Source organism: Erythrolamprus reginae, chromosome 1, assembly GCF_031021105.1.
Source record: "Erythrolamprus reginae isolate rEryReg1 chromosome 1, rEryReg1.hap1, whole genome shotgun sequence".
Lineage (NCBI taxonomy): Eukaryota > Metazoa > Chordata > Lepidosauria > Squamata > Dipsadidae > Erythrolamprus > Erythrolamprus reginae.
The window spans coordinates 370,116,659-370,140,875 of NC_091950.1; the positions used below are offsets into that span (position 1 = coordinate 370,116,659).

General features: G+C 40.2%; 1 protein-coding gene across 1 annotated transcript in view; it reads right to left on the reverse strand.

The window, feature by feature from the left end:
- The window catches only part of LRPPRC (leucine rich pentatricopeptide repeat containing), a 124,113-nt gene extending 107,135 nt beyond the window's left edge, over positions 1-16,978 (reverse strand). The window contains exons 1-6 of the mRNA XM_070734536.1: positions 16,791-16,978; positions 4,687-4,883; positions 3,331-3,453; positions 2,289-2,410; positions 2,147-2,205; positions 1,530-1,616 (exon numbers count right to left, since the gene is read on the reverse strand). Coding sequence (XP_070590637.1) covers positions 1,530-1,616; positions 2,147-2,205; positions 2,289-2,410; positions 3,331-3,453; positions 4,687-4,883; positions 16,791-16,930 — 728 coding nt within the window. The 5' untranslated portion in view covers positions 16,931-16,978. The remainder of the gene's footprint in view (positions 1-1,529; positions 1,617-2,146; positions 2,206-2,288; positions 2,411-3,330; positions 3,454-4,686; positions 4,884-16,790) is intronic.
- Positions 16,979-24,217: the final 7,239 nt, after the last annotated feature.

Here is a 24,217-nt window from a genome sequence, read left to right on the forward strand (position 1 = left end):
GAAAGGGGCTCAAAACTCTCCTTCTCAAAATTTGCTTGCAACAGCTATTTTCAAACCAATTTAAAAGATAAATTTAATGTAATTTCACATGTGTGTAGGCTCTTGGGATGTTTCTTGCAACAAGCTCACAAATCCCAGCAGATATACATTACAAAAAAATATTGCTTCATATTAATGTGCAGAGCTGCTTCAATTCAGGAAATGATTAGAGATCTCTAAATAAGGTAAGGAGGTTCATTATGAGATAGATTTCATTGTAACATAGAAACAGAATACTGACGGCAGAAAAAGACCTCATGATCCATCTAGTCTGCCCTTATACTATTTTTTGTATTTTATCTTAGGATGGATCTATGTTTATCTCAGGCATGTTTAAATTCAGTTACTGTGGATTTACTAACCACGTCTGCTGGAAGTTTGTTCCAAGGATCTACTACTCTTTCAGTAAAATAATATTTTCTCACGTTGCTTTTGATCTTTCCCCCAACTAACTTCAGATTGTGTCCCCTTGTTGTGTTCACTTTCCTATTAAAAACACTTCCCTCCTGAACCTTATTTAACCATTTGATATATTTAAATGTTTCGATAATGTCCCCCCTTTTCTTTCTGTCCTCCAGACTATACAGATTGAGTTCATTAAGTCTTTTTTGATATGTTTTATGCTTAAGACCTTCTACCATTCTTGTAGCCCGTTTTGGACCCGTTCAATTTTGTCAATATCTTTTTGTAGGTATTCCACAATATTCAAAATGTGGTCTCACCAGCGCTCTATATAGCAGGATCACAATCTCCCTCTTCCTGCTTGTTACACCTCTAGCTATGCAGCCAAGCATCCTACTTGCTTTCCCTACCGCCCGACCACACTGCTCAACCATTTTGAGAATGTCAGAAATCACTACCCCTAAATCCTTCTCTTCTGAAGTTTTTGCTAACACAGAACTGCCAATACAATACTCTGATTGAGGATTCCTTTTCCCCAAGTGCATTATTTTACATTTGGAAACATTAAACTGCAGTTTCCATTGCTTTGACCATTTATCTAGTAAAGCTAAATCATTTAACATATTACAGATGCCTCCAGGAATATCAACCTTATTGCACACTTTAGAGTCATCGGCAAATAGGCAAACCTTCCCTACCAAACCTTCCCCTATGTCACTCACAAACATATTAAAAAGAATAGGACGCAGAACAGACCCTTGTGGCACACCGCTTGTAACCTGTCTCTGCTCAGAATACTTGCCATTAACAATAATTCTCTGATGTCTACGCTTCAGCAAGCTGCAAATCCACTGAACTATCAAGGGATTAAGTCCAATCTTCACTAATTTATCTATCAGCTCTTTATGTGGAACTGTATCAAAGGCTTTGCTAAAGTCCAGATGGGCAATATCCACGGCACCATCTTCATCCAACATCTTTGTGACATAGACATCAATATATAACCATTCAAACTATTTAAAAATATAATTATGTAATTAAGATTAAGCTTAGACAATGATTTAAGGAGAATAAGAAACATAAATTACCCAGCTTTTGCATGACCAGTGACAAGGGCGCTGAAAATCAACTCTGTTATTGGGAGATCTTTGCTTTTCATAATATTAAGAATTTTGCTGTAAATGAAAACAAAATCAAATAAATTTTCCCTTGAAAAATAGGAAAAAGGTATGTAGAGAGATAGATAAGAAATAGACAGACAGACACAGGCAGAAAAATGGCACTGACATTTGCTATCGTTAATAACAATATTAACTATATGGAACAATATTCTAAAATTTGATTAGCAAAAAGGAACACATCTGTCTACCATTCTACCTAAGAACCATCATTTTAACTTCCAGGAGATATTTTAATTGAAGCAGACAAAATTAGTCATTCTTTTAGAGACACTGTTTAATGGCTGGCTTCCTACTCATACATTAGAATATGTCCTAGTCAGGAAAATAGCAATAGCACTTAGACTTATATACTGATTCAAAGAGCTTCACAACTCTCTCTAAGTGGTTTATGTGAAAGAGTTCTTTGAAATTTCCTCCAAGATTTGAAGTATGGTAAGTTATACTAAACGCAATGGGAGATAGGTCAACATAAACACATGTAAGATTGTCCCATTTGTCTCAAACGTCTTTGTTTATGCTGTTACCTGGAACCATCAATATCTCCCTTGTTGCAATAGGCAGCAATCAGTCGCTGATATGTGACCTGTAAAACAGAATTAAATATGAGAATTGCTATTTATCAAATGGTACAGTAAATTTATGGAAATACCTTTAGGAAATACCTACTCGATTGGGCTCAACATTTGCCTCTTCCATTTTTGCTAGGAATTCATCCGGTGAAAAATCATATTCATTCTGGAGATAAACTTTTAGCAAAGCGTTATAATGGCTTATGTCGAATACAACACCTAAGTAAAAAAAGAAAAGAAATTCAATACAATAAAAAGTTCATACAATTTTTTGACTCATCGGTAAAATACAGAAAATGGACTCAAAATCAAGACACGTCAGATTTCGGCAGTCCTTGTTGTTCACTCAAGCTTCAGCTTAGAATTGGACATTTTTGGTACTATTTTCCTATGCAATGACAACCCCTAAAGAAAGAGTAGATGGAAGATGCCGTGATTAAAGGTTGCCACTATTAAAATTATATACAGCTCTTAATACTATGCATCATGAATGATGGGAACTAACTATGGTTGGTAGCAGATCCCAGCTAGAATTTCTCCATTAAGTTGGGCAAAGGCTGGTTACACACTTTAGCACAAAGAGTACTGTACAATAGTTCCTGACGTTTGATTTCTTTCAATTCTCACTTTTAAATTTAAGAGTAACAATGATTTATGGTTATAGTAACACAAGGAATTTAAGTCATTTAGGCAGGGGAGAAGAGGAAGAAAAAAGATGAACAAGTACATCTTTTTCTTCTGTAGCACCAAGTTGCAGTTTGGAGCTAAGTATCCAAACTGATGCTGAACAACATAAGCTGTTAATCAAACCTTTAAGAAATACTACCAGGTAGTTCCTCCAGGAATTACAGAATTCTATCTATTAACCTGACAAGCAAAACACAAGATCAATAAACTTAAATCTCAAAAACAGTAAACATAAAGCTATCTTAACTGAAGATAAAATAAAAATAGTTTGCTTTTACTATCAATCCCCTAGATGTCAGCATAGTTCTACAAATATAGAAACTGACCAGAAGAAATGTCATAGCAACTGGTATTAAAGAATGGTAATATACAGAATATTATCAAACCATTTCTTGTTTTTTTTAAAAAAGTACATGCTAATCTATATGGTTTATTTTACTTAAATAACCTACCAGCACTTTTCAGCTTTGTCCACATGTTATGAGCAAGTGCTGTTCTTTCATCTGGAGGTAATTCAGGCAACAGTGAGCCACAGCTTCTTAACAGGAGCAAGGCCTGGTTACCATTTGGAAATCCTGAATTAGAACAAAATAATTTGGAAGTGCAACAACTTTTAGCTTTCCATAAATAAGTAGTTTTGAACAGTTTGATCATTCTAGTCTTCTTTATATAAATTAATAATGAAAAGCAAATCAAACTTTACAGAATAAGGAAAATATACAGATAAAATCTTAAAGACAGGAAACATTACTATAACCATGCATATATCTTATTTGACTAAAGATACTCTGAATTTAAGATGGACAGGTAGTCCTTCACACACAAATATAACAGAGTCTGCCCAATTATATGTTGGTCAAACAACCAACTTGATTTTATGAAGGTTTCTGCAGCAATTGCTAAGGAAGCCAATGGCGGCCCAATTGTCAACATTTCAAATCAAGGATTAATCCCTTTTTTATGGGTCAATTATAACTTTGAACAGTCACTAAGTGACTGGTCGTATCCTGAACACTACTTGTTTTATTGTTTTCTACACTTTTATGTATATTGCATTATGCATGTAGCTATTATTAAAGACCTTCAATTAGACTTCTTTAATTTTTCTGGAATCCTGCTGTCCCATTTGAAATCATGACCAGCTTTTGTGTAGCCATCACAAAATGGAGCGCTTTGGTTTACAAAATGGCTCCATGAAGGAGAAGGAAACACTGAACAAAGAATATTAGGAAAAGCAGGGAATAAATATTACAATTCTTAGAGAAAAAAGATATCCGTTACAAAGTTAAAACATACAAGACTATTTGCCCCATTTTGCCAAATCTTATGGGGAAATGACATCTACAAACTACTCAATGTGTGAAAATTTTAAGATTTTAAATACCTAAATGTTTTGTATGAACACTATACAATGGGCTCTGAAATTCAAAGTAATTTATAGTTATTAAAAATCACTGTAGGGACTTACAGGTTGAAGGAGGGATTGGAGAACGGAAATTTTTATTGATGATATCTAAATAACGAAAACAATAATGGTTTCCCCCAGTTTGATATTTTAGCCTCTTAGCAGAGGAGATATGCAGAAGGGGCTTCTAACTTCTATAAAATCACAGTTGGTAAAAATTTTGTAATCAAATCCACTGCTCACATATACAGAATGAAAATTCTGACTGTAGGCCCTCTAAAACAAGGCTCCAAAGAAGACGAAAATGTTCATTTGTTAAAAAACAATAACATCAGTAATGAATATATTAACACAACATTTATATTGGTGATGTTCAATAAGAATTAAGAAGACAACTCTTTACCTGTTTTGCAGGCATCATGAAATATGTCTGTTATCAAGGATTTAGTAATGCACCCATGTCTTCTGATAGAATTGTCCATTTTGTTAAAGGCCCAATCAAAAAATTGTATCTGCTTTTGTTGAATAGGTAACGGCTCTTGAACATCTCTGTTTTCTTGGGCTGCAATTGTAAAGAGCCTTGTGTGATACATTAGGGATCTGCAAATCAAAACAAAGTCTATGATGTACCACAGTATTTTCCTGTTAAAAATTGTTACAAGCTACTAATTTTGTATCTAAAATGTTGACATAGCAAAAGAATCCAAATTAATACCAGTGCTAGTTATCAAATCAATGGACATTATCAGTATAACATTTCCACATTATGCACAGATTAAGGCAGTTTCACAAATTGATGTACCATATTTTTGGTCTATAAGACCCCCCCCCCCCAAAAAAAGTGGGTGGGAATGTCTGTGTGCCTTAAAGAGCTATTGTTGCTGAAGCCCCACCTACCCGCCGGCCCCCATTCTTCGGCCTCTGTCTCCCAGCAATTTGTCTCCTTGCAGCAAACAGCAATAATCCTGATCAGCTTCAGCACAGCCTGATTTAGCAGAGCAGCTGATTAGCAGTTGGATACACCTCCTGGAATACCCCGATCAGCTGTTCCACTGCCCATTGGTGCCTCCGTGTACCCCATTTTTGGTCACACCCATTTTCAGCCTTCACACAACCCGTTCCAGGCGGTGGGGATCGGCACTGGAACAGGCTGTGCGGAGGCCAAAAATGGGGCACATGGAGGCTGAAAATGGGTGCGTAGAGATGGCAATAGGCAGCGATTCCTGCAGCCTGGAACAGCTGATGGGCAGTATTCTGGGAGGCTGATTCAACCGCCAATCAGCTGCTCATGCTAAATCAGGCTGTGCTGAAGCTGAGCAGGCTGTTTGCTGCAAGGAGGCAAATTGCTGGGAGGCAGAGGCAGATATTTTCTCCTCTTTTTCCTCCCCAAAAGCTAAGTGCACCTTATGGTCCAGAGCATCTTGTAGTGCAAAAAAGAAATATGGTAAAAACTAGTCATGCCAGTATAGGCTACTAAATTCCATTTTTTTCTTAACCAAAAGTGATAGCCTCACTAGATTCACGTAACATAGTTCACTTGGACTTAGGAAGGCTCAAACTAGTAGAGAATGAGATTCTGCACGTATCTTGATTCATATACACACACTATCCAATGATTAGAACCAACTACTCAGCATGGAGGAGAACCACTGCCACACGATACTCTCCATTCCCACGTTTTTTAGCTATTCTACAAGGATAACATGATCAAGAAGGTATCAAAGATAGTTGAAATTCTACAAGGCTAAGAAAGTTAACCTCCCGCTATCCCAAACACAAAAAAGTGACAACTGCCATTTTTTTTCTTATATCCATGACTGAATTTGAACTGAAACGACCCAAATAAGCTCTCTAAGGTTTTAATCCAACTACTTTCTCAACAATCTTCCTAAAAAAGGAAAGTAAGAGTTAGTCCAAGAGTTATCCAAAACAACTCAAATGGAAGGAATGGCTTGGGGGGGGGAGTAACTGCCTCTATCAAGTCAAATGACATCATCTTGCAAGGGTATATTTGCTACCCCTTGAAGCCAACTTGACATCTTGCAAGCGGGATTTAATCCATAAATGATGAAGGTAATATTATAAAAAACTGTTCATTATTCTGGGATGCAGCTCTTACAATGAGATTGTGGTAGTAGATGTGGAAAATCAATGTAGTGCTTCAATGAACAACACTGAAAACAAATATTTAGATAATACTTAAATATTCAAAATAGGGGACAATCAGTAAAAATTGTAATGGGGGTACCTTTGAGTCAATGTTGATTCCTGGCGACTGTCTAGAGATTACTGTATTTTTCAGAGTATAAGACACACATTAGTTTTGGGGCAGGAAAATAGGGGGGGGGGGGGAATCTACCTACCAGGTATTCATCTGGTTACTGTACTTAGTTTGTTCAGCTTATTTTATCACATTATTTTATCCCCTGGTTAGGGCTGAAAAAGCCTTTTTCAGAGGAAGTAGGAAGCCAGGAAGATCGTTAGCATCTAGTTAGGACTGGGGGGGGGGGGGAAGCTTCGAAAAATTACATTTGGAGTATAAGATGCACCCATATTTTCAGCCTCTTTTAGAGAGAAAAAAGGTGCGTCTTATACTCCAAAAACACGGTAGTCCCTCTTTTCTTTGCAAAGATTTTCAGAAGCAGTTTGCCATTGTCTGTTTCCTAGGCTGAAGGTGTATGACTAGCTCAAAGTCACCCAGTACTGTGGGCTTAAAATGGGACTAGAATACGCAATCACCTTGGTTCTAGCTTAATACTGTAACCTAGTGATAGCGAACCTTTTTTCCCATAGGCGTCAAAAGTGCATGCATGTGCGCTATCATGCATGCGTGAGTGCCCACACCCATAATTCAATGCCTGGGAGGGGTGAAAATGGCATCCCTCTCCCCCTGGAGGCTAGAAATAGCCCATTTCCCAACTTCTGATGGGCCCAGCAGACCCATTTTCACCTTCCCCAGGCTCTAGAGGCTTTCCTGGAGCTTGGAGTGGGCAAAAATGCTCTCCCCTATTCCCCTGGAGGCCCTCTGTAAGCCAAAAATGCTCTCCCATAGCCTCTGTATGAGTCAAAAATCAACTAGTCAGCATGTATGTTGGAGCTAAGCTAGGGCAATGGCTTGTGTGCCAGCAGATATGGCTCCGCCTGCCACCTATGGAACCACTGAACTCAATTGGCCATCTAAAGCTGTAATAAATTTCTGAAACCACCTACACGAAAATAAAGTAAATCAATGGTTTACTCTTTTTCAAAAACAATTCCTTAATATCATAAGAACAGTCATGAGATGATAAAATGTTTAAAAGAAGTTTAATTTAGGATGTTAAACAGCACAAATTATACAGTACGTATCTTCTCAATTCAAGGATATTAAGGCTGGGTTCACATAGCAACTTAGGCTGTAACATGTTGGTTTACTTTTGGCTTTGTATACTGTGCTCAGCTTGTTTAAGGCTTAGTATGTGTACAAATTGTAATAAATTACAATTTATTAAAATTATGCATAAACTTAATATGGCTTTTTCTGTGAGCAAGACTTATGTATACGCAACCTACATAAAAATAGAAGAATATTGAATTGGAGACAGAAATAAAAAATAATTCATAATGAATGTCAATAATAAATTATTCATATCAAACAATGGTAACACTTGTGCAAAACCATCTGTATAAAAATAACTTAGAATCTCTTTAAACTTGCAAAAAATGTTGTCTGTGATATTAAAAATGTTTGTTGTACTTTATCTTATGCTTTTAAGGCATAATTGAAGATTAAAGTGATCCTAGTTTTGCAATTATGAATATGACTATCTAAAATGATCTATGGTTCTCCTTTGCAACACTATAGTTTTGTAATCACGCTTTGGGAAAAAGGAAACCCCTATAGATAGTCCTTGATTTATGACCATACATTTAACAAAGGTTCAAAATTATGATGGCCTTGGTAAAAGTGACCCCCATAATCACCTGGTCGTAATTAAGATACTTGGCAACTGGTTTACATTTAAAACCGGTTGCAATGTTCTGCATTTATATGATTACAATTTAACCATCAATCATTTTTGCTGATTTGTTGCAAAAAAAAAAAAATCATTGGAGAAATTGGATTTGCCTAACAATTGTGTGATATACTTAGACTCCAGTAAAAATTGTCATAAAACCAGGCCCAACTCAACTTAGATCTGCAATGACTTACAATGGAAATTCCAGTTCCAATTGTTGTAGGTCAAGGATTACCTGTAATTGAATGTTTTTGGAAATATCATAAAAATACATGCCTCAACTCTTGTGATGGAACCATTGACAGGGGGAGGGAACCTTTAAAGGGAATAAAGAGACATTTTTGCTTAGAGTCTGTTTAGGGGAGGAATCATCTGAGGTCTAGGTCTACATCTGCTGTTTCTCAAGGCAGGACAGTTAGTCGTGTAATACAATTGGTCAACATCAGTGTATCCAAAAGTGGTTCTGATGTGCATCTGACAATCCTGTATATTCAATTAATTTGAAATTTATAGAATAAAATCATACAATGTATGAGTTGGAAAAATAATGATATGTCTTGAGATCAGTCAGGAAGCCTGAAGGGAGCAATTACTTGCTTTCTGGAAAGTACAGTAGTTTGTAATTTTTCTTCCGCTGGAATGGAGAGAAGGTAAGGAAAGGATTTGTAAAATTAAACTCAAGCAGCTCAGTCACTGAAACAAGCCCTGCCAGACTTCCAAAAGTTGGAATCACCTTTTCATCCAAGCAATACACATGAAATGCCTACCTCCTTCTCTGGCCCTCAGCAGAAACCATTTTTCCTCCTGTTTTACCTATTTCCTTGACAGAGATATAGAGATAAAACTCTTCTACATAGGATTTAAAGGGTATAATCGAAGATACACCGTATTTTTCAGAGTATAAGATGCATCTTTTTCTTCCCTAATAGAGGCTGAAAATTTGGGTGGGCCGTATACAGTGATCCCCCGCTCGTTGCGAGGGTTCCGTTCCAGGACCCCCCGCAACGAGCGGGTTTTCGCGAAGTAGCGCTGCGGAAGTAAAAACACCATCTGCGCATGTGCAGATGGTGTTTTTACTCCCACAGCGCTAGCGAGGAGCCGAAGATTGGGGGCGGCGCGGCTGTTTGCCGCCGGCATGGAGGGCTTCCTAGCAGCCCCCCAAACCCGGGTTGGGGGTCCGGGGGGCGCCGGCTCTCGCCGCTTTCGAGCTGAATCCGGGAGCGAATTCGCTCCCGGATTCAGCTCGAAAGCGGCGAGAACGAACGGCAAGGAACGGCTTTTCCACGCCGTTCATTCTCGCCGCTTTCGAGCTGAATCCGGGAGCGAATTCGCTCCCGGATTCAGCTCGAAAGCGGCGAGAACGAACGGCAAGGAACCGCTTTTCCACGCCGTTCATTCTCGCCGCTTTCGAGCTGAATCCGGGAGCGAATTCGCTCCCGGATTCAGCTCGAAAGCGGCGAGAACAAACGGCAAGGAACCGCTTTTCCACGCCGTTCATTCTCGCCGCTTTCGAGCTGAATCCGGGAGCGAATTCGCTCCCGGATTCAGCTCGAAAGCGGCGAGAACAAACGGCAAGGAACCGCTTTTCCACGCCGTTCATTCTCGCCGCTTTCGAGCTGAATCCGGGAGCGAATTCGCTCCCGGATTCAGCTCGAAAGCGGCGAGAATGAACGGCGTGGGCGGGCGAAGGGCGGGCGGCAGCGAGGAGTTTGCGTGGGCGGTGGGGAAACTCCTCGCTGACGCCAGCAAGAGGGGGAAGACTCAGGGAAGCCGCCCAGCAGCTGATCTCCCGGTTGCCATCTACGCATGCGTGCCCACGGGCACGCATGCGTAGATGGTATTTTGACTTCCGGGTTGAAAAATAGCGAAGTACCCTGTTCACAATGGTTGGGGACGCAATAAACGGGGGATCACTGTACTCCAAATGTAGCTTTTTCGGAGCATTTTTTCCCAGCCCTAATTAGGTGCTAAAGATCTTCCAGGCTTCCTACTCCCTCCAAAGAAGGGTTTTTCCCTGCCCTAAGACTTTGCAGGTTTGTTTTCATTCCTACTCCCTCTGGTAAAGGCTTTTTCAGCCTTAACATGTTGCTAATGATCTTCCTGGCTTGCAGCATTTATTTTTATTCCTACTCCCTCCGAAGCAGTTTTCCTGCCCTTAAGTCTTTGCAGGCTGGTTTCCATTCCTACTCCCTCTGAAAAAGGCTTTTCAGTCTTAACCAGGGGATGAAATAATGTGCTGAAGCTGAAAAGACTAAGGATGCTACTAGCCAGATGAATACCTGTTAGGTAGATTTCCCTATTCTTCTCCCCCAAAAGTAAGATGCATCTTATACTCCGGTATGTCTTATACTCTGAAAAATATGGTAATCAAAAATCAAAGAATAGCCAACAGCCCACAGCGTACTGAAACAACAACCAATAACAAATAAACAGAATACCAATACCAAATCAGAAAAATGCCAATATCATAATGAATAAATTACCAAGGGAAAAAAGACCATACCCCAACCAACAAGGCAAACTATTAACAGAAAAAAACAGCAAACTTCATTCTCCTGTAAATTGTTGTTATCTCACCTATGAAACATCTGCAAAAAACCAATCATTTCAGAGAATATCTGTTCTGCTGGTGTGTTTCAACCGCCCGTAATTACAGGGTAATTAGTCCAGGAAGACACACACCACACGATAAAAGGAAAAGCCAAAAGTTTTTATAAACAGAAAAACAGAAACAGCTCCCTTTTTAAATGTCAAAGGGATTTTCTGGTACACACAAGGCACAGGTTAAATGCAGTCCAATTGCTCACCCAATAACTGGGAAATTGAGTCCAATTCTAAAGTCCAGAGAATCCACACACAATCTTGAACAGCACAAAAACCACGATCTTGACGAAACAATGAATCAGATAAACTGCCATGAGGCTAAAACACCAGGTTGCACTTTTATCTGTAGCATTAATTACAGCAGCCCCACCCAACCACAGTTGGACTCATTTTCTCTTGTAATAATCCTTCAGTTGTTGTCTCCTGTGCATCACTCTACGCATGCGTGGATGTGTCATTAATTCTTGTTCAGAATCCAAGGATGATACAGATGATTGATCTCCTCCTGGGCTGTCTGCCAAACTCCCCTCTTCCCTGTCACTCATGCTTCCTTGGTCAGAGGAGGCTTCGTCAGAAGATTCCATTGGGAGCAAAACAGGCCTGCGGCATATGGATGTTTCCCCCACATCCACCTGCACATTCCTTGGGGCAGGAGCTGGGCCAGAGCTAACCACAACAATATCAAGAGGTGAACAATTTAATTCTGAGCAACATAGCGTATACTCTTTATTACTCAAGGCAGAAATCACAATCTACTACCCACAAATATTCTGAATTCCACTATAGTATATGTATAGTTAGGGATCACAAAAGCTATAGTGCAAATCTTAGAAGGATGAAAGGTAATTCAGATCAAATTGGGGGGGGGGGCAGATACTTTATTAATACTTGGTGTGTAATAACTAAACTCATTAGTACCTAATTCTAGCTCTTACCTACTGAACTGATTGATGTAAGAGATAGTTAGTCCTCGAGCACAACTGAACCCAAAATTTATGTTGCTAACCAAGACAGTGGGTTCTGCCTCGTTTTATGAACCTTTCTTGCCATAGCTGTTATGTAAATCACTGCAGGTTAAGTTAGTGACATGGTTGTTAAATAAATCTGACTTCCTCATTGACCCCAGGACATTGTAGCCCTCATAGTTTATGTTGCCAAGCATCCAAATTTTGTTCGTGTAACCATGGGGATGCTGCGAAAAATGGTTATAAGACACTTTTTTAGTACTGTTGTAACTTCAGATCTTCACGAAACAAATGGTTACAAGGGCTACCTGTACCTTGTCACAGTCAAATAAACCTGAGGAGTCAAATTATCTTGACCAACATAAATATGTTGAGCAATAATGACTGATTTGGCTGATAAAGGTCTAAGGTTTAATGCACCAGGTTAGAGAATGGGAGACAATGAGTTCAAGTGCTGCCTTAGCCAGGAAAGCCAGCTTGGTGACTTTGCATTAAAGATAACCCTCTTGGCACAAAGGCTGTTAGGAACTAGATGTGTGTAATTAACTATCAGATGCACCAAGTTGGATGCATCATAGGCATGCCAACCACATGATAACATGCCTGTTTGGATGGTCACAGTGGCTTTACCTGTTTCAAGCACAGAACTAATAGAATATGAGAGCAATCTAAGTCCTTGAATAAGGTGATGATACCCAAAAAAATTCTAGACTTTTAGAAGTACCTCTAAAGCACCTCAAAACTACCTAGAGTACCTTTCAAGATAAGACAGATCTGTACAAAAAGAATATACAATGCCTAAAATAAGAGAACACTAGAATTATGGCAAGTAATATTACAAAATTTAGTAAACAACTTTAAATCTGATTCCTGTGAAAAGTCAACAAGATGAAAGTTCGGGGGGAAAAGAATTACTAGAGAATGATTATACAGTATACATCTTTATAACCATTCTAAGGGGGACAGCGGAGGTACAGGAAATAAATATAGTTAATCAAGAAACTCAAAAGGACTCAAAGGTAAAGGTGCATGCCAAAGAAACTCCAGGCATAAGAATGTGTATATGTCCTTATATGTAAATGCCAACACCCCTCCAAGACGAAAAGTACATGACTTCAGAAAAAAAAAACCAGAAAGTACTGTACAGATATTGAAGACGTCTAATGGAGTGGTGTATAACCAATGAAATTATTTCTGCAGATGATTTCTATAGAAATAACAAAATAAGTTGCTTTATATGGTCAGAAAGGATATGGTGCCACATAAAGCACAATGTATACCATGAATTACAAAGAATTTCCTTTCTGCACAGTAAACACAATCAGCTAACAAGAACATAATGCATTAGTTTAGGAAGAAGAGCCATATTTAAGCAATTGGAACTACATTAATGTTAAAATCAGATGATGAATGTGGCAAAATCTATTATGATTTTTCAAATGCTGGATTACACCTTCCTAGGCATCATAGTCAATAATTCAGTTTTCTACCACTGTATTAGAGACACAGTACTGCATGCTTATAAAACACATCATTTTGATGATACAAAATTATTACCAGTATAACACTCAAAGGTTTAGCGAGCAAACCATGATTTAAAACTTCTTTGAACTATGTTAATATTTTTAAATATATTGTGTACAGTCCCAATTACCATCAGTAAGCTTACAACCATAATTAAGCCCAACATATATGTATGTTGTTGAGTGAGACATTTGTTAAGTGAGTTTTACCCCATTTTACAATATTTCTTGCCACAGTGGTTTAACAAATCACTGCAACTGCTAAATGGATAAGATGGTTGTTAAGTGGATCTGGCTTCCCCATTGACTTTGCTTGTCAGGAGGTTACAAAAGGTGATCACACGAACCCGGGACAGTGCAATGATGCAAAAAAGGGCAACAAGTATGATCAAGCACATCCCTTATGAAACCAGGTTGCAACACCTTGGTCTCTTCAGCCTTGAAAGACGACGTTTAAGAGGTGACTTGATCAAAGTGTATAAAATCATGCATGGGATAGAAAGGGTGGATAGAGAAAAATTCCTTTATCACACAATACTAGGACAAGGGGGCACTCCCTAAAACTCATAGGTAGGGAAGTGAGGACAAATAAAGGGTTGGTTTATGGAAATCACTTCCAGAAGAGGTTGTGACAGCTGTCAGCCTGGATAGCTTCAAGGCAGGATTAGACAGATTCATGGATGCCACGTACATAGGTGGTTATTGAAACAGATGTCCAAGTGCCGCCTCTAGGTTGGTTGAGGCAGGCAGCATTCCCCTGGGTACCATTTGTTGGGGGTCAAGGGAAAGGGAGGGTTTTGCCTTTTCATTCTGCTCAAGATCCCCATGTACAATTGGTGGGTCACTGTCTGACATAGAATGCTGGATTCGATGGGCTCTGGCCCGATTCAGAATGGCTCTTCTTATGTTCTTATATTCAATGGTGTGAACCATTTACCAAGCATCTGAATTTTGATCATGTGACCATGGGAGCTTGCAAAAGTTGTAACTGTAAAAAAATTGTCACTTTTTTCAGTGGCATTGTAACTTCGAATAGTCACTACACACACTTTTCTAAGTTGAGGACTATCTGTATTGTTGTGGTGTCTATAACTCGGTAAGGATGTTATAAAGTTAGCTCTTGGAAATGGCAAGAAGACAGTGTGCTGAACAGACAGCCCTGAAATTGCTCCAATATTAAAAAAATTAACTTTAGTGAGAAAAAGCTAAGGACAAAATGTCAGTTATAAATTGAAGCAAAATATGGAAAGCACATCTAAAACTCTCCAGCCAGATTCCCTCAACCACACTAAACTAAAATCCAACTAGCTGTGCCAATCTAACTAAATAGTTGATTTATAGTTTGGAGCAGTATATCTCATCCTCAACAACTTTAGCAGTGTTGAGTTTAATCCCAATGGTTCCTGAGGTGGAGTTTAGAGCATTGCATAAAGAGGTGGTTGGATTAATTCAGTAGTGTGGTTCACTTGAACATGGGGTAGGTTATGCCAATACATCCTTCTTTCCATAACATTAGAACGTGGAATGTTCAAGCCAGATAAAAGGGTTTTTTTACTCCAGACTACATAGTTAACGATAGAAAATCACTGAAAATCTGTAGCAACAACTACCAAGTTAAAAAGAGATTGGTTAAAGGGAAATGTAGTAGTCCTTGACTTATAACAGTTCATTTAGTGACCATTCAAAGTTACAACAGCACTGAGAAATGTGACTTATGACCATTTTTCAATTACCTTTGCAGCATGTCCATGATTATGTGATCAAAATTCAGATGCTTGGCAAATAGTTCACATTTATGACCTTTTCTGGTCCCATGATCATGTAAGTGCCCCTATTGTGACCTTCTGACAATCAAAGTCAAGGGGGACTCCAGATTCACATAACAAGCGGGTTACTCATTTATCAACTGCAATGATTTTCAATTAACCACTGTGGCAAAAGAAGTCACAAAATGGGGCAAACCTCACTTAACAAATGTCTCACTTAGCAACAAATTTTGGGCTCAGTTGCGGTTGTAACTCAAGGACTACCGGAACCCCCCCCCCCCTGACTTCTTCATACCTTGAGGCAGTTTGCCTCGAAAAACCAGCTCTTTGTCACTTGTTTTATATCCTGCAACTTCCCACTGGCAGGTAGTGCGGAACTGGTAATAAAAACCAGGATACCGTATTTGATGAATCTTCGTTCTGGTCCTTCAGGCCAGGGGTCTCCAACCTTGACAACTTTAGAGCCTCAGTGGCTAGACTGCAGTATTACAGTCTGGTCCTCCAGATCAAGGGTCTCCAACCTTGACAACTTTAGAGCCTCAGTGGTGCAGTGGTTAGAGTGCAGTACTACGTTATTGTCCTCCAGATCAGGGGTCTCCAACCTTGGCAACACAGAGCCTCAATGGCGGAGTGGTTAGAGTGCAGTACTGCAAGATACTTCTGCCGATCACTGTCTTCCAGCAGTTTGGCAGATCAAATCTCAGTAGGCCGGAAATTCACTCAGCCTTCCAATGTTTGTAAAACGAGGAGCCAGATTGTTGGGGGTAATGCTTACTCTCTGTAAACTGCTTAGAGAGGGCTGTAAAGCACTGTGAAGCGGTATATAAGTCTAAATGTTATTGCTATTTAGGACTTGTAGACTTCAACTCCCAAAATTCCTCAGCCAGAGTTGAAGTCCCACAAGTCCCAAAGTTGCCAAGGTTGGAGACCTCTGCTCCTGGTAACCAATTCTGACTGGGAATTCAATTTGGCATAGCCTGATCCAACCTACCAGCCAGCATTTAGCCTTATATACCGCTTCACAGCCCTCTCTAAGCGGTTTACAGAGAGTAAGCCTATTGCCCCCAACAATCTGGCTTCTCATTTTACGGACCATGGAAGGATGGGTCAACCTGGAGCCTACTGAGATCCGATCTGCCAAATTGCTGATCACAGCCAGGGATCAGCAGAAGTACCTTGGAGTACTTCAACTCTAAGCACTGCACCACCGAGGCTCCTATCGACTGGGTTGGATTACAAGCCCCATAATACACGCCTCCCGTCGACTGGGTTGGATTACAAGCCCCACAATCCACCCCAAAGCCGAGGAGAAGGGCTGAAAAAGCGCGCAGCCTCGTGCTGCGCGCCTAAGAACAGCCTGGGCCAGGGGTAGACAAAGTTGGCTCTTCTATGACTTGTGGACTTCAACCCCCAGAATTCCTGAGCCAATCATGCTAGCTCAAGAATTCTGGGAGTTGAAGTCCACATGTCATAGAAGAGCCAACTTTGCCTACCCGTGGCCCTCCCGTGGCCCTGGGCTGCAAATATCCAGACGGTCGTTAGAAAGCAGCAAAGGGATGCAACTCTCCCCATCCCACGCATCTTCGCGACCTCTCCCCTGTGCTCCACTCCCGAACCGAGAAACTGCGTGCTTTCCTCGCGGGATACTCACGCTCTGCTGGGGTTGCTGTTGAAACGTCGGAGGGCAGCCGCGGGCAACGGCGACGGGGCAGGTCCCGGGAGGGCGCATCCCCCTCGCCAGAGCAAGACACGCGAACGAAGCCACACGGCTGACCGGAGCAACCCTGCCATGGCTCTAATCACGCACGCTGGTTGCAGTGAAAGAACCCAGCGGCCCAAAGGGGAAGCACGTGACCGGCAGGAGGTCGCATTCATCTAGAAAGACGGGGAGGGGGAGGAGCGTCTCGTGGCAAGACCCGGTATGTTCGAACCGAGAAACCCTCCTAGCGCGAATCCAAACACTGGAGAAATTGTGTGATTAAGTTCCGAAGAGTTGGAATGCCTTTAAAAACGTATCTGTATTTCCTTTTCAACTCAACAATTATAATAATCCCCCCCTTTTAAAAAATGGAACAGTCCAAAACGGAAAAACGTAGCTCAAGGGCAAGGACGGAGACCGGCTTGGGCCAATCCGAATGGAACTCGAAGTTTCAGTCTGTAAATTATTTTATTATTATTCCTGGTAGAGTTACGACGTTTTCAAAAGGCACCGCAGGAACTTGGCTTAAAAATAAAAACGGCGCGGGGCAGATTCAAAGATGTTTTCGAGATTAAGCTATGACTCCTAACAGCCATTCAACTCCGGAAAAGCTATTTGCCGGCCTTTATCCCTACTTTCGCTTCTTGCCGGGGAAGAAACTTCCCTACTTGCGCATGCGCTCTAATCATGCCCGCTCTGATAAAAAAAAAAACTTTCTAGAGCGCGGGAAGAAAGTAACCAGCGAGTTTCTTGGAGGTCGCCGGAAGGCTAGGCTTAACCTGTTTCAATTAAAGGATAGAGCGGCGCTGAGGTTTAAATTCGAACCGCAGCGCACTTTCCTCAGAAAGGTGTTGGGACTCGGCTGTATAATAAATTTTGCTTTGTGTTTAAGTTATGACACGGGCAAATAATGCCGCCGTTGGCTGTCTCTCGCTCAAGCTTGAGAAAGTTACCGAGAAATAACATTGCATGGAGATTCCATGGAGATTCTCAGTCATCCAGGTCATGGTGTCCCAAAGGTGCTTTTTGAAGAGGCAACTGGACTTTATGGGCTTTCTTTGCTTTTCTTTCTGGTTTCACTTCTTATCCAAGAAGCTTCTTTATCCAATTGGATTGGATGAGATGGAAGAAGCTTGTTGGAGGAGAAGGGAAACGTCTTCGAAGAAAAATCAGGAAGTCCAGTTGCCTCTTGAAAAAAAAAGCATCTTTGGGACATTGCATTGAGAAAGTTTCATTTTATATCTGGCCATGCTTTAGTTTGGAATAGAATCTTAGAATCAGAAATAGAGCTGGAATTTAATTTAAATTAATTTATTAAATTTATAAGGGACCTTGGAGATCTTTTGATCCAGCACGCTGCTCAAGCAGGAAGTCCTATATCCATGATGGCGAACCTACGGCATGCTTGTTGGAAGTGGCACACAAGAGCCATCTCTCCAGGCACACTAGCTATCGCCTGTTGCTCTTCCGGATTCTGGTGTGCACATTTGCATGAGCCAGCAAGTTTTTCGGAAGACCAGGTGACCGGTACGAATGTGGGTGCCGGAAATCAGAAGCTCAGCTTTCCAGCACACACATATACCCCGGGGAGCTGATTTTCTGGTTTCTGGTGCTCCCCTGTACATCTGTGCATGGTCCTGTTTTGGCACTCAATTCCAAAAAGATTCGCCAACACTGTCATATACCATATTGGACTAGTGGCTGTTGTAAAAAACTCCATTGAAGGAGCACCCACCGCATCTGAAAGCAAGCCATTCCACTGGATGGATCAGCTCCAAATCTATGAAATGATTTTAACATGCAGTGCGTGGGTGGTATAAACTCTGCTGCACTAAAACCTGCTTCAGTGGACAAAACCAATATGAGAACTAGCCTTAGTTTGCCAGCTAACTGCAAAACGTCCCCCCACTCCCCCTCAGGGGTTAATTTTTTCTATAAGGTGAGGTTAACAGCAATAAAAAGTTTTCAGGATTGAGTTTCCTCAGAGGCAGAAATGGTGTTGCTGATCTTTGCGCAGATTTCATTTGGTGTGTTATACACCGCTCAAAAAAATAAAGGTAACACTTAAACTACACAATATAACTCCAAGTAAATCAAACTTCTGTGAAATCAAACTATCCACTTAGGAAGCAACACTAATTGACAATCAATTTCACATGCTGTTGTGCACATTCAAATTTGTACAGAACAAAGTGTATTAAATGAGAATATTTCATTCAGATCTAGGATGTGTTGTTTTGAGTGTTCCCTTTATTTTTCTGAACAGTATATTTCTAAAATTTAGAAGTTTGTACTGTCAAGTTGCTGGTCTAGAATCAGGAAACACTAAGGCACAAAAGCCAAGCAGGGTGATTTTTGACAGGTCACACTCAGCCCATCTCACACAGGGTTGTTGTGAAGAAATAGGATGAGGAAGGAGTAGCAATAGCACTTAAGACTTATATCCTGCCTCATAGTACTGTATTTTTATAGTGCACTCTGGGCTGTTTATGTTAGCAAATAGCCCCCCAAAATCTAGTTTCTCATTTTACTGACTTTCAAAGGATGGGAGGCTGAGTGAATCCCGAGCCCCATCAGGATTGAACTCTAGATTGAGCAGAATTAGGTTACAATACAGATAATCTTCGACTTATTTAGTAAACTTCATTTAGTGACGATTTGAAATTGCACTGGCACTGATAAAAGTAACATGACCATGTTTCATATTTACGACCATTGCAACATTCTTCTGGTCATATGATTGGATCAGGGGTGAAATTCAACCAGGTCAGGCAAGGCGGTAGGGACTATTTGAATCGGTTCACTGAAGCTGTATAAACCACTCCTGGTTGGCCCTAGCCACACCCATCGATCGCATGGTCGCTATTCATCCCTTCTGGCCACCCTCTCGCCCCTTTTGGCCAGGTCAGAGAATGTGCGATTACCTGGCTCCGGCCTTGCCTCGGAGCTGCCGTCTGTTCACTGCTTGTTTGCCTTCCACCTTGCTCACCTATCTTTGCACCTTGGGGGATGGAAACACGGCAAGACTCTGCTGCCTTTTGTGCCAATAATCCTCCAGCCACCGGCAGTTGTTTTTGGCTATCTATGGAGCAACTAGGGAGAAAAGTTCAGCTTCTCTCTACCACAGCCTTCAACATAGCTGCTTCTTGCCTTCTTCTCAGGCTCACACACACAGAGCAAACATGAGAAGGAGGTGCAAAGCATCCAAGTTAAATGTTGCAGCAGACAGAATCTGAAGTTTTCTCCCTCCACTCACAGTGGAGCTGCTGTAGCCTGTCACTTTAACATATTTTTATCCCTGGGAGGGAGGGGCCTGGGGGGGGACCATAAAGGGAGTGGCACATCCGTTGTGAATGGAGAGAGAAAAGTTTGACTTTGTTCTGCCACAGCATTCGCTATGAGCCCTTTTTGTGCTCATACATACATTTTTTCCTACTTGGTTCTGTGGGCGTGGCTTGGTGTGGGGTTCATGTGACTGAGTGGGCGTGGCTGTGAGTGATATCAAGTTGGCCCCACCCACTCAGTCGCTGGAACCCCTCCCAAGCCATGCCCACAGAACCAGTAGGGGGGAAATTTGAATTTTATCTCTAGGTTGGATGCTTGAGAACTGGTTCATATTTATGATGGTTGCAATGTTCCTGGGAACATGTGATGACCTTTTGTGACCACTTAACAATGATGTAACTAATTTAACAGCTGCAGTGACTCACTTGACAAATGTGGCAAGAAAAGTCATAAAATGGGAGAAAACTCACTTAAACTCACTTTTTCACTTACCAACATAAATATTGGGCTCAATTATGGTTGACTATCCGTACTGTATTCTAACCACTGCGACATCAGGGCTCAAGTATGGTCTCAAACTTAAGTTATTTATTAAAATTTATGTACATATGTTTCATATTTCTTAGCTGTCCATCTCCCTTGGATATTAAAATAATAAAGGAGGCATACAATCAAATAAATTTAACAAAGAATTTTCCATTTTTTAAAAAAAAACTACTCCCCTTCTAAAACCAAGGTGGCAAACACATTTAATATTTCTGCCTCCAGTGGAAATTGATACTGATTCTGAAGATCATTTGGAACATGGTTGTCAAACTAACCAGATTACAAGGATATCAGGTGATATACCGTGGCTTTTTTGCCTTCGCAGAGCTGGGGTGGGTGTAGCCTTGTGCATGATGCTGCCAGTTTGATACCTCTGATTTAGAAGAACTTGATGGGGATGCTGAAGCAGAACAAAAAGTTCATGAAACTGAGGAAGAAACAGAAAAAATAGCAAATGCTAATTATTTTCTAGGGAAGCCAAAATTATGAACTAATAGAGTAATCCAACTTTTAAAAAGAATAAGTCACAACCTTTGAAGATATTTGTCAATGGTTATATAAGTGATTCACGTGTGGCAAAATTAGCTGTGCGTTGTTTGTTGAAATGTTTATTTATTGTTGATATATTTGAGTTTCTTGTTAAAAAGCTATACATATACTGTATCTACTGAACCCAATTCTAATTGTCAAAGATATTATTAATACTACTTCATAGGATCTATTTCAGTCTTTGATGCAATTAAAAAGATAATGGGATTATAATATGATCAAATGTAATTTCAAAGAAACTTAATATTAACACTAGAAACACTGATAAAATCTTTCTTACATATTATAAGCAAGTCATTCCAGACTTTTCCATGAAGATTAATACTTAAATCTCTAGAGCAGGTCCTCATCATCATTTGAGATTTGAGAGAGATATTGATCATCATTCATTTTGTCCATGCAATCTATCCCATCATCCTTGTGTTCTGTGTTTATAATGGAACATGAAACTATTTCTATTTTTTTTAAAAAAAAATCAATCTCTTCTGAGTAGCTTATCTTGCAAAATATCAGAACAAAAGAAATTGAGTACTGTATCAGGTTTACTTTGGAAGACAAAATAGCAACCTTCCTTCTTTTTAGCTTTTCAGAGTAGTTTACATTACACTATACAGTATTTAGTTCTTGCTCCTTTTTCTTCACTGTTGCCTTGTTCACTTCATATGTGGCATTGTATTTCTGTCACTCTGTTCTGGACTCCATCAGAGTTATCATGATGTTATCATAAGACTGCTACCTGTATTAGGATTCTGCCTCCTGCCTTGCTTTCTTTTTTTATCTCTATCTGTGATAGGGTTGGAATTGGAAGGTCAGAGTTCAGGAGGTTTGCAATCATACTGTGGCACATTGTATATTGTTTGGCTGCTGCTTTATCTCATATTAAGCTACGGTATTTAGAACATTGTTGTGGGTATTATTTTAAGTTACCTACAAATTAGTGCTACAATACTCCAGATGGCCACTAGGTGGAAGCAAAGACTTAAACTTTTTTGTATTTCCTTGTTAACCTCTAACGTTTAATATATTTTTTTGTTTCCAATCTTTTCAAAAAGATTTGATAGTCCTAAACTATACTACACTAATGGGCAGAATTTCTGAGAACCCTATGTCATCTGGGTCCATTCTTTTTGTTAAAATAAAATCCCATCTTTTAATTTTATCCTCTGCAACTATATCTTATTTGAAGCTATTAGCTTCCGCTAAAAGAAAAATAAGGCTGACTACTAGAAGCAAGGAGAAGGGTGTACAGCCTAACTGAAGGCTGAATAGAGCAACAGTAGCTCAGTGGCTTAATAATGCCTGAGCTTGTTTAAACTCCGATGCTTTGAGCCCAGGCACTGCATGGCATTTGTCTCAGCTTCTACTCACCTCAACAGGGTCTATGCAAGTAGATAGATAACTACCAGTTTGGTGGGAAGATGAGTTGGTGCTCTGTGCAGGCAGATAGATTCCTGGTGGCGCTGAACCTTACTGGTTGTAGTGTCCATTTGTGAGGCAGCTCCAGAAAGGGAGGCGGCCTTGGGTGATGCTGCAGGAAGCATTGTCTGATGTACAAAGTTAGCTCGGCTTCCTGTGACACACCTTGGTAAGTGTGCAAGCATATCCTAAAACAGGGCTGGTACCTTGGCAAGCCAAACTATGACTCTGCAATAGCACTGTGGTCTCCTGGCTATTGTAACAATGCCATATGATCTGATCATGATCATCATCATGATCATCATCATCATATTTATTTATTTATTTATTTATTTATTTGTCAAACAAGTATAGTATTATAGTACATATTAACATAACATAACATAAGTAGAACATAGTAATAGAAAGGATAATAAGACAATAGGACAGGGACATTAGGCACAAAAGTGCATTTATGCATGTCCCTTACAGACCTCTTAGAAAAGGGGAGAGGTCAATTGTTGATAATGTAAGGTTGAAGATTTTGGGGTTGGGGGAGGCAACAACAGAGTCAGGTAATGAGTTCCAGGCAGTGACCACTCTATTGCTGAAATCGTATTTTCTGCAGTCAGGTTTGGAGCGATTTATTAATCCACTAATAGTTCTTAAAATCAAAATACATTATACCTGATCTATCTATCACAATACATCACAAGGGCAGGACAAAAACCATTGAGAGATAACTTTAATTAGCTTGGGTGAGAGCATTCTCCGACTTGTTGAATAGCATCTGTGAGTAGGACAAGGTAAAAGTATGCCAAATTCAAAAATTCAACATTATGACATATATGGCATTTGTATGGCAACATCATAGAACATGTGGCATTTTCTGTAGCTTGTAATTAATTAATTAATTAATTAATTAATTAATTCGTTCAATTTTTATGCCGCCCTTCTCCTTAGACTCAGGGCGGCTTACAACATGTTAGCAATAGAACTTTTTTAACAGAGCTAGGCTATTGCCCCCACAATCCGGGTCCTCATTTTACCCACCTAGGAAGGATGGAAGGCTGAGTCAACCTTGAGCCGTTGATGAGATTTGTACCGCTGACCTTCAGATCTACAAGTCAGCTTCAGTGGCCTGCAGTACAGCACTCTACCTGCTGCGCCACCCCGGCTCTAGATGTCTTTGTAGAAAAGTATTTTCCACATTGACTGTTCTCAGGTAACTGCAGTGTTATGAATTGATTTCGCACAAATCCAGACATTGTGGTTTATAAATCGTAACGCATTGCTTTAGGTGAAGTGTGAATCTAGTCTATGTAGTATATGCATATATTTAGTATCTGCAATGTATGAACAGTGTGTTGTGCTGAAAATTTCTCTTCTGACATACTATGCTAAAATAACGTAGTAATGACACGACCTTTTCTCACCCCCTCCCCACCTGCCATTGAGCAATATTTTGCCACAGATTGCTGCAATTTTCCAAAGAGAAACTGGGGGGGGGGGGGAAAAGTGTGGTATGTTCTAAAAGTGTGGCCTGCTGCCATTGCTGACACAAGCAACTTGTGGTTAGCTCTGGCCCAGCTCCTGCCCCAAGG